Here is a 12,742-nt window from a genome sequence, read left to right as displayed (position 1 = left end):
AACAATAAAGTACACCAATGATCTTATTAATACAGTTTATTTCCTAAAGGGGGGGGGGACTGATTCTGATCTCACTTATATCATTGTGTGACTCCAGTGAAGTTACTCCTGATTTTCACCAGCATAACTAAGAACAGAATTAGACCTAAAAAATGTACAGAACAAGAATTTGACACCGAATGACCTGCTGTATATCTGACTCCAAGCTGATGGTACATTATATTTACCTATAATAACTAAACAATCCATAATGTTAGTCTGCAGTTTACTAGTGACTGTGCGCAGAATCATTGTTGTTGTTGTTTTTTTTAATGAGAATGCACCTCACTTACTTTGTTACAGTACTAAAGGGCTCTTTAACCTAACGGAGAGAGGCATAACAAGAATCAACAGGTGGAAGTTAAAGCCAGACAAGTTCAAATTAGAAATAAGGCACAATTTTTTTCCATTAACCATTGGAAAAAATTACTAAGGGGAGTTATGGATTCTCCATCTCTTAAAGTCTTCAAATCAAGACTGAATGCATTTCTGGAAGCTATTGGTTAGTCAAATGCAAATGATAGGGGTCAATACAAGAGTAACTAAACAAAATTCTCTGGCATATGTTATACAATAGGTCAGATTAGATAATCTAATGATCCCTTCTAGCCTTAAACTCTATAGCTCTATAATTGTTATGCTTCCCTAGGCTTTTTTCAATTATGAACAGCTTCTCCTAAGCAATGCCCACATTTGCAAAGATACCCATCAAATTCTAGAAGGAATACACGGCCAGCCTTAAATAATTTAAATAACAGAGCTTTATTCCTTTGAACCCTGTGTTGGGTGAGCGTAGCAATAACGTTGAGGGTGACAGTGATTTCTGTGTCACAACAGAAGATGGTAGTTGGTGTTCAGAATTCTCTTTATTATAGTGGCTCTGTTTGAGCCAGAAGAGCAGGAGTCATTGCCTGCTACATGATATACCCATTTGAACACAGCTGTTTCCTGTTTAAAGTTTGCACATTAATTTTCTTGCAGATTAAAATCATTTGGTAAAATGTCTGTTCACTGAATAAACACAGTGATTATTTCATTTGCCTACACTATGAACCTGGGTACATATTAGAGAGAGGCATTCATTATATTTTAAGCAGTACACTTTATGCTAATCCTCTTGCGTTTACAACACTATCTGAACTCTGAGCACCTAGTATCTTTTTAAGGGTCACACATTATGTTGCTGAATGTCCAAACAATTAGAATTAGATAACATTCTAGCAAATATGTCTGTTTAACTTACCTTTTTCCTGTGCCTTATAATTGCTGAATTCCTGCCCAGTTGAGTACGTACTGTTATGCCATGTCTATGCGACAGCGGCAATGCTACAGCGCTGCAGCTATGCTGCTGTAGGCTGTAGTATAGGTGCTTCCTATAACAATGGAAGGGAGTGTTCTGTCACTGTAGCAAGTCCATCTCTCCGAACAGCAGCAACTAGGACAATGGAAGTATTCTTCTGTTGACCTGGCCACGACTACACTGGGGTTTAGGTCGGCAATAGCTACGGCTTTTTTCACATCCCTGAGCGATGCAGCTATTTGATCTAACTTTTAAGTGTAGACCTGGCCTTAGTGATTTCACAGATGTGATAAATCATTGTCTGTTCAAGGTAAGCAAGCTGTTCCCAGGGATCATTGACTCTGCAGTACTTCTTGCTTAATATTCTCATTTTATATCCTATAGAATATAAACTGTGACTATGGAACTTGGACAGAACCATCAAATACTGGAGAATTCTAAATGGATGTAACTTTACCCACAGGCAGTTTCCTAGCTCTGACTCTAATCTGTGATGGATGTAACACACCAATGTATTTTATGGTAGCTGGAAAGAAACGGATATATTCAACATGCTTACTGTTTGGTTGATTAGACCCAAACTTTGCCTTACCGTAAATTTTGTATTGCCTGGTAATGCATAAAAATTCACATTGTTTGTTAATTTCTCTATGATGGAGAGATGGATTTAAATTAAAAGCAAAGCAAAACAAAACAAAAAAACACAATACAATTTCCCCTGTTAGGCAATTATCTGAAAACAAAGAGTGAGTGATCAGTGCTGAATCTTCAGCAGCAGTTACTTCTAGAGATGTGCTCACATAACTGGGTCACAAACAAGGAAGTAAACCAAATGTCTCCATGAGAAATTTTGGTTGGAAAATATCAGTGTTTGCTGAAAAGAACAAAAATGGTCTTAAAATACATTTTATATCCTATCTTTTATTATTGAGTCTGAATAATTAGCAAGTATATAGAATATTTCATCTGTAGATCTTAAAACCTTAATTTCAAAGCTAGGTAAATGGAGGTATAGGGAGATTCAGGGCCTGATTTTCAGAAGGGGCTAAGCACTGTCAGAGCCACTTATTTCTGTTGAACTTGTGGAAGCTCAGCACTCCTTGAAAATGAAACTGTATGTGATTTGTGCAAGGTCACACAGTAAAACAATGGCAGAGCTGAGACCAGAACCCTGAACCATTGCCCTATCCTCTTCTCTAAGAAGATATTGTAAACAGTGATGAATTAAAAACAAAAGTGAAAATGTAGATAACATTGTCCAGTGTCCTTGAAAAACTTCTCAAAACATAACTGAAAATAATGTTTAAATAACTACTATATTTGTGAGAGAAGATGGGTGAGGTAATATCTTTTATTGGACCAACTTCTGTTGGTGAAAGAGACAAGCTTCTGATCTTATGCAGAAGTTGGTCCAATAAAAGATATTACGTCACCCACCTTGTCTCTCTAATATCCTTGGACCAACATGGCTACAACAACACTGCAAATATGAAAGATACAATTTTTGTAATATTCCTGCATGTCCAGTGCATGGTAACAAATTAGTTTTAGCTAAGGTAAAATATTTCTTTTAAAAAGCTCTTCTGTAGTGCAACAACCAGTACTGTGATATTTTTGGAGTTCAGTTTTTCTAAAGGTTTTTTTAAAATATTCTAAATTCAGAACTAATAACTAAAAATACAATATAAGCCCACAGCCCTGCAAAGATGTACACAGTTGTTGCCTCCTCCCCCATAGCAGGAGAAGAGTAACCTGCTGAACTCTCTGAGCTTCAGAAGTACTTGGGAAAAGGGGCCTGCAGTAGGAGAAGCTGGCTATGGCCCAATAGCTGGCCTGACTTACAACCCCAGTTCCAAGGAGAAAAGCTGGGAGGACTCCCATCTTAAGGAGAGACAGAGGGACTACCTAAATTACAACCCCATGACTTCTTCATTTCCGACGTCTGTCTTGTTCCAATTGCTGGATGCCTTAAAAAAAAAAAAAAGAGAGAGCTGGTCCTCCTGCAGTTAGTGCTGGACCCCGCACATGCAGATTTGGGAGGGTAAATGTCTCACAGTGGTTTGATTATGCCCTGCTGTTCAGATTTCCCTCCTTGAGAGGAGGAGGCCTCACATACAACTTCTGGTACCCTGTGTCATGGTGGACTGCCTTCAGAGTACCCTCTTGTGGTCCTAAAAGTGCATTGCTCACAGCACCCACTTGGACTGTTCTAGTCAGTTACACAGACCAGATTAGGTCAAAGCATTTACCCCCTTTGTAGGTTTATTAACTCTTTCTGCAGAGTGAAACTCACTTCTTTAGAAGCTCAAGTTCTCGCCCACTCTGAGTCTGTATAAAAGTCCTGGTAGGTTTTTCTTCCCCCTGTTTATGAGACCCCTCAGCCTCCTTCCTGGAGCTGGGGTTGTACTTCAAATGATCAGCCTCTTTTAGGATTGTCTTGGAGTCTCCAGGAATTGAAGATTAATCTTTAATTAAAGAATATGTCATGTGAAGAAGCCTCCAGGAATACGTTCAACCAAAATTGACAACCCTACTCTCTCAAGTTATGAGTTTCTAGCTCTCCTCCTTGGAGTTGGGTTTCTTTAATGCACTTTCTAAACATTAATTAATGAATCTTCACAACACCATTGTGAGGCGGGTAGGTAATACCCGTATCTGAACAATTTGCTAGACACAATTTTTTAACATTTCAGTCAGCGCAAAAGATAAGCAGCTTGAGCACAGCTTCTGCTGTTGATAGATTCATCTTTTGCTTTACGTTTTTCAGTCAAAATTATTTTTCAGTAATATGTTTCTAACTGGTCTGTGTTTGTTTTTCAGTGTAAAAAACATAGATTATCAGTCGGCCATACGAACAGCTATGCTAAATCAGTGGTGAACGTGGCAGATTTAGTAAGTATTATTCAACGAAATGCTTTTCTAAATGTGTTGTGAACCATGTGGTTGTAGTGCCGATAATTGTAGGAAATGTTATTTCACAGATATACATGATATTAATTTATGTGAAGATTGCAGATATTTATTTAGCTCCCAGTACAGCACGGTATTTAAGCATGTGCCTAATTTTAAATAATTTCAGTGACTTCACATGCTCAAGTACCTTGCTGGATTGAGGTTTTTAAAGCACATCTTATTCAGAAAACTACCCAGTAAGGGTAATGTATTAACTATAGCTGCAACCAGGAAAGTGTCTACAACTATAATGCACTAAAATATAAGGAGAAATTGTATGTTTTATTCAGCCTTTAAGAAATTTGAGTTCATATTATTTTATATGGGGCAGGGGAATATAGGTAGTTGTTGGGGCTATAAATCACACAGCAGATGGCTATTGTGCCCAGAAACATTTCCAGGATTTGCAAATGAAAAATAGTATTCCCACTGTTGACGTCCTTTGGTCTGGGACACGATGGTTCCTGGTAAGTCACTCAGTCTGAAGATAGGCACGGCTGAAGATTCTGTAACAGTGGAAGTGGTCAGGTCTCCCTGATACAGGTACCTGTTGCATATATCTGTTGAGGAGTATAGAACCCTGTTGTTTAAGCGAAGTATGTTGGACACTATAAAATACAGATAAACCCTGATTTTTTCTGAACCTAAATCTTTGAGTTATCCAGAATTCTTGTGTGGCCCTTTAGAGATTTGTATCAAATCTCTCAATTTATTCTTACAAAGGTTTTAGAGTCCCAGAGATCTTTGCAACGCTCAGATCCTACCAGGAGCTCTTTGCTGGTGGACCCTTGTAGTCACGCAGAACTGCTTACTGGGGTGTGGCCTAAAATCTGGATTTTAGCTGTACTACTTCCTGTTTAAAAAAGAAAGTTGGTGAGCCTCAGGGAACAAAATGTTCATTATTACAGACGTAAGTTGTTACAAAAAAAGGGAAAAGAAGCAACTATATTCTATATGATATAATATATTTGTTCATTTTGTTAATGTACTAGATATATAAAGAACAACTTAACACCAGGATAGTATTGGTTGCCATGGAAACCTGGGCTACTGATAACAAGTTCACCATATCTGAAAACCCATTGGTGACTCTACGTGAGTTTATGAAATATAGGAGAGATTTTATCAGAGAGAAAAGTGATGCAGTTCACCTTTTTTCGTACGTAACTTCGTATGCCATTTTATTACTATTTTTTCATTCCATGGGGAGTGCTTTATTATTAGTGGCTGAAACATTTCCTTTCTATGGTGTTATGCAGTGTACAGTAATCCTGACAATAGTGCGTAGGGACAGGGAGGTGGGAGGTTAGAACAATGTAACTAATCATGTAACTAGACACTACTCTCATGCTAGTTTCAATATATTAAGCACAAGCTGCATGTGCTGTGAACTCCTGTTGTCTTGTGTAATTACCTGCCAACACAGATTGCCTGATTGATAGTGCATGGTACTGTGTTGCAATAGAATACTGACAGTTGGCCACTCACATCATTCATTTATAGCAGAACATTGAAACCAATGTGGAGTTCTGCTTAAAAGCCAATGGCACAATATGTGCCAGTAGATATTACTCAGTGCCCTGCATATTGCAGGATTACTGAGGTTCTCTATTCCTTCAAAATACTTTGTTCTCAAGAGACAAGTGCACCATAAGGATCATAAGCTGAGTATCATTACTGGGAGGAATGTTTCTGTTCTTCCCTAATCCTCTGAATTGTTTTGTTAGTGTGATTGGTGTAATAAAACCTAACAGAAAAGAGAAAAGGGTGGTCTCTTGGTGAGAGACGGGATTGGGGCTCAGTTCTCTGCTTTGCCACGGACTTTTTGTGTGACCTTGGTCAAGTCACTTAGGGCCCAATCCCATAGACATTTAGGCACATACTAAATTAGTCCATCTGACTTTACATGAGTAAAGTTAAGCATGGTGCATAAGTATTTGTAGGATCAGGTTTTTAATCTTTCTGTGCCTCTGTTCACCATCTGTATAACTGGGGTAAAATACTTTATTTTTCCCACCCTTTGTCTTGTCTGTTCAGATTGTAAACTCTTTGAGGGCAGGGTCTGTCTCTTCCTGTGTGGCTGTAGAACATTTTATTCAGTGCGGCCCCAATCTTGGTTGGAGCCTCTACATGCTACTATAATACAAATAATAATAATAACAATGTCTGAGAACATTAAATTCCTAGATCATCTAGAAATAGCAGATCCTACAATTACATCTTTTTAGAAGGGATACAAACAGTGAAATTGAGGGATCGGGCTGCATGGTTGTGTGGTGACCCCATCTGGCCTTGGAATCTGTGAATCTATGAATCCCCCTTCTGTCATGGACAAGGGAAACAGGTTTGCCTGTACAGCCCTCAGCATGCTCTCATCTGCAGCTCTAATGAAATCTCATGCCTCAGGACTTCAGCCAGTCATCTGCAGGGGCTAGGAAGGATTTTTTCCCCTGACACATAATTGGCCTGACGTATTGTGGGTTGGTTTTGGTTTTTTCCACCTTCCTCTAAAGAATCAATGGTCAGCCACAACTGAAGACGGGACACCAGACAGGGTGGATCAATGCTCTGAGGGGGTTCAAAGAATCCTCTTTGCTAATGATGCCTGGCTGGTGTGTCTTGCTCATATTCTCAGGGTCTAACTAAAGTTATTGGGCTTAATATAGGGGTATTTGGTTGAAATTTAATACAGGTGGTCAGACTGTGTGATGTAATGGCCCCTTCTGGCCTTAAACTTTATGAAAATATGAAACTATTTTATAGGGGAGTTTCTCCCTCAACGAATTTGCCGGTGCATGAGAACAGATGTTATTCCTCCTTAGTCTGTTTTGGGAAAGGTTTCCTCGAAAGAATTGTGAAAGCTTCTTTGGTTTTCACAGCTCTCTATTCTGTTCGTGTGCAGTCAACAGCACAGTAATTGCAACTGGCATTTGGAAATAAGGGAGGTAAATAGAGGGATTGGCTAACGTAAGAAGTAAAGTTTCTCATTTTGTTTTGTTTTTTAAAGGGGGAGTCAATTTCAGAGCAGTCGGAGTGGTGCAGCCTACATTGGTGGAATTTGTTCACTATTGAAAGGTGGAGGTGTGAATGAAGTAGGTGTGAATATTCATACTAGCACAAATTGATATGGTAGCCACGGTGTCTGTGTCCGCACAAGCATTTTTCTCAAAATGTCCCCCTATTGCATGACCAATACAGAACATTAATACAGTCCCATGGAATAAAGTTCAAAATAGAGGATAATGCTAAAAGGCAAACGGAATAAGCTTGGGTTTGGGTTCAGTTGAATTTCCAAACTAGAGTCTGCAGCTTTCTCTCCTTCACACTTGAAGCTACTCTGGTAAGAAAAAAATCTTACCTATTCTTAAGAGTGTGTTTTGTCTTTCTTGCTGATCCATTATCCAGCTGCAGTTAAATGAGTCTTCACTGAAGTAAGAGCCATAAAACCGTTGATCTGCTTTTGCCTTAAAAGAATCTTATTTTAAAATGTATAAAAGGTGTGTTTTATGTTTTCAGATTCTTGTGTCAAAACGATTATTGTTCCCATCCTGTTTTGTTTCTTTCAGTTTGGAAAGCCAGACTTACTTGCAGTGACATTGGCACAGTCGTTAGGCCACAATCTTGGCATTTTTTCAGATAAAAGAAAACTACTAACTGGTAAATTTATGTTTGTTTGTTTGTTTGTTTGTTTGTTTTTCCTTCTTTCAAGTGTAGATCTTTATACAGTGGAGGCGTTTCCTCCTGATTCCACTGGAAAATAAGAAATGAAAAGCAAGAATTTTTTTCTAAGATCGTCAAGATTGCATAGTAACGTGTGTGATTTTATGGAAGAAAGTTTGGCCAATGTGTACGCATAAATTTGAGTCCTGTGCATAGTGAAAAAAGTAAATGTTTCTTTCCATATTGTATTTGGAGGAAATTAGGAATATAGTGTTTTCAGTGTTCTTTTTAAGATGAGAAACATAATATATGTTATGCAGAGATTTTAAAATTGTCAGACTCAAAGTGTGAATTTTAATTTTGTTGTTGTTGTTAGGTGAGTGTAAGTGTGAGGACACATGGTCTGGATGTATAATGGGAGACACTGGGTAAGACATTTCTTTATAGGAACTTCCATGTTACGACGTAAAGCAAATGAATCAACAAATATACCTTTCATGGTTGAGCTGAGCATCTGCTATGAAAAAGTTGTACATGATTTAGGGCAATATTAAACACTCTTTCAACAGTGAGAAAAGGAACATATTCAATATATGAGAGATTAAAACTGTCAGTTACAGAGTCTAGGCCAAATGCTGCAAATACTTGTACTACAAAAAGGCTTACAAGTTAGAATGGGAGTACTGATTTGCAAGCAGATATTTTCACCGCATGGCTCTGAATCAAGTACACTAGCAACCCCTTTCCAAGAATATGGCCATATGTTTCCCACCATATTTTGGAAGCAGACAAAATATTGTATAATGGTCAAAAGCAACTTGAGAAATAAATAACCAACTACCCTATTTCTTTGTAGTTATTATCTTCCAAGCAAGTTCTCCAAGTGTGACATTGAGGAGTATCATGAATTTTTGAACAACGGAGGTGGCGCCTGCCTCTTCAATAAACCATCCAAGGTAATTAACAGCTGATTATTGAGAAAGGGAACAGTGGTCAAGGTATACTTTACTTCTTACCTTTCCACAATCTTATACATATATTTTTGCAGCCAGAACTCTTGGAAGAAGGAAACTACCCTTTCTGGCTAAGACTCAGAGGGTGAAATTCGCCCTGTGTGAAGGGATCAGCACAAGACACACACAACATGTAATCCTTATGCTTTAACAAAATCTTGTACAGATTCTTCCAGCATTTTAGAGCCTTTCTTTCAGAGCAAAGCTCTTCCTCACATACACCAGAATAAATCTTCAGTGTAGCACCGAATAATAATTGTAGAGCCTGTATTTGTGGAACAATCAGAAGAGTGTGTAGCTGGACTCCCTCGTGAACAGCACTTGACCTGCTTCTGCCTATTGATTGAACAAATGATATAAAATGGAAATGTATATTTGCAGCTAGAAATTTAAGGGAAAATCAATATAAATTAGAGGTAAAGAAACCCCTAGCAAAAAAGTTGGCACCTTTAGAATGGTGGCTTCTGCAATAGGTTAGTTGGTGAACACCGGCTTTGTTTATTGCAGCAGTAGTCAAAACCCAAGGTTGTCAGGATGGGGATCTTGAATCCTTTGTTTATAACTGATGCTATCATCTACAATGCTAATCCTGGGACTAGTGGGGAAAGATGCAGACAGGTTAAATTGGCAGCATTAATGGCCACAAAGGATTTTTATTTCTGCAGTAGCTGGAGGAATAGAGTAAATTTTATGACCAATTGCACTGCTGCAAAATTGCAGTAAACACTAGAGGGGGGCATTGTTCTTCACTTGGATAGTTTATGGCTGCAGGTTTGTAGATTTCTCATTATGAGAGAACTGCCTTTATCAAGTAAACAAGAATGAATTTGCTTTTTCTCTATCTCAGCACCCCAGTGAAAATCATCTCACAAGGCTCACATATTAAATGCTGTCTTCTCATTTGGATGATTATAATAGGGAGTACATCTGCAAAGTGTTGTGTGTTTCTTTTAACAGATGTACTTAATGATATAAGGGAGAGTCAGCGTTGTTTATTTTGTTGATAGGATGTAACTGTTTCTTGTTTTTGAACACCTGTATCCTTCCTTTTGCAGGTCTAATTTTTCATATCTCATGACAGATGATGAGAAATGTTGATTGTTTAATCCCTTCACTGGGTGGATTCTTTTTTGTAACAAAATGATTTTTAATAGAATGTATGCTCACCATGGCTTTGTTTACTCATTATGCTAATTCACAAAAATACTTCAGTAGAAGTTTTTTGTATCCCTTATCACAATTTAGATTAGCAGCATTTAGATTTTTCTTTTATAGGATATGAAAATGTGAAAGAAAGAAGTGGAAACCAGAATGATCAAGTTGCAATGTAAAACATTGTATCCAAAATCTTTTAAAGTAAAACATTTTTTTTAAATGAATGTTTATTTAATTCACAAGTCTTTCAGAGATGCATGCTTCATTCTAGCAAGGAAGGGGGAATACGTACCTCTTTATAAGAAGCATGGGGGAAATGAAACCATACGTTTCAGGTTGTATAGTCCTACAACACTCCATTGGAAGGTTGATATTAAAATCAAGATCAGCCAATTAAGACCCCCCACCCCAAACAGTGAAAATGTCACCTTGTGATTAATTTAATGTATTTAAAGTCCTGTTGTACAAATTGTACATAGTTAAGAGTTGAGAAGTTCACTTGGGATCTTGGGAAAGATTTGTAGCATTTTGTTTTTCTTAATTTTTGCACTGCAGCTTCTAGATCCTCCAGAATGCGGCAATGGTTTTGTTGAAGATGGAGAAGAGTGTGACTGTGGTACTACTGCAGTAAGTACAACGTAATACGGTGCCTACTGCAATGGACCCAGCGTGGTGGTGGCTTTTGGTTTTTTTTATATATATATATTTATATATATATATAAAACGTTATATGGATATATATATTTGGATATATATATTTATATATTTAATGTTAAATAATAATCATAATTAAGGCTGCAAAATCAGGCCCTGAAAGATAATTTTTTAATATTTGGGAAATGATATTAGTATATCAAGAGTTTAGAGTGGTCATCATTAAAATTGTCAGCATTTGGCAACAGATACCACACAGTTATTACAATTATGTCCTATTTTATATACAGGGGAAACTGTGGTATCTCAGACTCTACTATGTGGAAACCCTGATGTTTTAGTGGCATGCATATGGTATATATTCAGCTTCACACCGAGCCCGGTTAAAATCTACTTGAGTTTAAAAGCACCTGGTAGCAGTAATGGAGTTTTTGGAGAAATAGTGTTTTTTTCTGTAACATTTTGCATGTGTGTCTGTTCCCCAGGAGTGTGCCATTGAAGGAGGAGATTGCTGTCATACATGCACCCTGACTGCAGGCTCAGAGTGCAGCAATGGGCTTTGCTGTAGAAAGTGTCAGGTAAGTACAATGAACTTAAAGTGACTTGTGCTGTCATTTATGGGGAGTTAATGAGTTTAGGTGATTATAGGCACAATTGCACATGCATTTTTGCTCTCAGACCTTGGACCTCCCTTTCTGAAATTTTGACCCTTAAAAGTCATCAAAAACTGGTTAATCTAGCTCTGATCTTTGTCTTTTAGATTATAAGATACTTGGGGCAGGGAGTGTGAGCCAAATTCAGAGGTGAGTCTAAGTCTAGACTAATTTACACCTTCTTCCAACCCCAAACCAGTCCAATTCAGTTTGGACTCCTTCTGGATTCCTTTAAACTTACATGTTCAGATGCATGCACCATGTCACTTACACATCACCTCTGAATTTGCCTCTCTGAATCAGAGGAAGTCTCTGTTGGAGAAAATTATAGAACAGAGGGTCACAGAGAAGAGTGTAGTAAGAAGAGCAACTAGCAGTAAGGTGTAAGGATGTGTAAGTTAAAGGAGGCCTGCTGTTACTTTAACTTACACCTCCTCCTGGTTCCTTAACATGGCACTTGATCCAGAGCCCATTTAATACAATGCAAATCTTTTTATTTAATTTATTGGGCTTTGGATCAGGCCCTATGTAAGTTACACAAGCTTAAACTCCCCTAAGGCCTGGTCTGTTCTAAAAAGTCAGGTCGACCCAGCTATGTCACTCAGGGGTGTGAAAAACCCACACCCCTGAGCACTGTAGTTAAGCTGGCCTATCCCCGATGTAGACAGCGCTCGGGCTTCTTCCGTCAACCTAGTTACTGCATCTCAGGAAGGTGGATTAAGTACTACGGCAGGAGAACCTGTCCCATTACTGTAGTGAGTGTCTACACTGAAGTGGTACAAAGACGCACCTGCGCTACTGTAGAGGTTTAATGTAGACAGCCTTAGACTCATAAATCAATCAATAGACAGAAGTAGGTCAAGTGTCTGTTCACGAGGGAGTCCAGCTACACACTCTTCTGATTTTCCCCTTTTGTCTTCAAGCTGAGGACACTGTTCTAATAAAGGACAATGCTCATCTAATAAATAATAATAATGTTATCAATGCAGTGTACTTATATGTGATATTATCATCTTGATCGATGGGCATTTATGTGTCTGACTCCTATAGGAGAAATGTTAGTAATACTCAGTGCCATATTCTGCTTTGACTTTGGGCTCATCATTAAACGCAAATTATGCTGTAATAGACCTCATTTTTCTAAGCACATTTCTTTTAAAATGAAATTTTAAAAAACCCAGAAGATGTCTATGAGTAAAATTTTCAAAAGCACCTAAATGACTTAGCAGCCAAGTCCCACTGACTTTCAATAAGACTTAGTCACTTTAGAAAATGGAACTAAGGGTTATCTGCCACATAGAGTTGTGAAAGTGGGT

The 12,742-nt window shown here is 38.1% G+C and overlaps 1 protein-coding gene across 1 annotated transcript in view; it reads left to right on the top strand.

The window, feature by feature from the left end:
• The window catches only part of ADAM22 (ADAM metallopeptidase domain 22), a 197,803-nt gene that overhangs the window by 135,000 nt on the left and 50,061 nt on the right, over positions 1–12,742 (top strand). The window contains exons 10-17 of the mRNA XM_029911005.1: positions 4,160–4,231; positions 5,284–5,450; positions 7,299–7,383; positions 7,858–7,948; positions 8,328–8,379; positions 8,808–8,907; positions 10,675–10,746; positions 11,259–11,351. Of these exons, the coding sequence (XP_029766865.1) occupies positions 4,160–4,231; positions 5,284–5,450; positions 7,299–7,383; positions 7,858–7,948; positions 8,328–8,379; positions 8,808–8,907; positions 10,675–10,746; positions 11,259–11,351 (732 nt within the window). The remainder of the gene's footprint in view (positions 1–4,159; positions 4,232–5,283; positions 5,451–7,298; positions 7,384–7,857; positions 7,949–8,327; positions 8,380–8,807; positions 8,908–10,674; positions 10,747–11,258; positions 11,352–12,742) is intronic.

This window comes from Terrapene carolina, unplaced genomic scaffold (genome assembly GCF_002925995.2).
Source record: "Terrapene carolina triunguis isolate 2854851 unplaced genomic scaffold, T_m_triunguis-2.0 Scaffold84, whole genome shotgun sequence".
Lineage (NCBI taxonomy): Eukaryota > Metazoa > Chordata > Testudines > Emydidae > Terrapene > Terrapene triunguis.
This window is presented reverse-complemented; position numbering and strand designations above follow the sequence as displayed.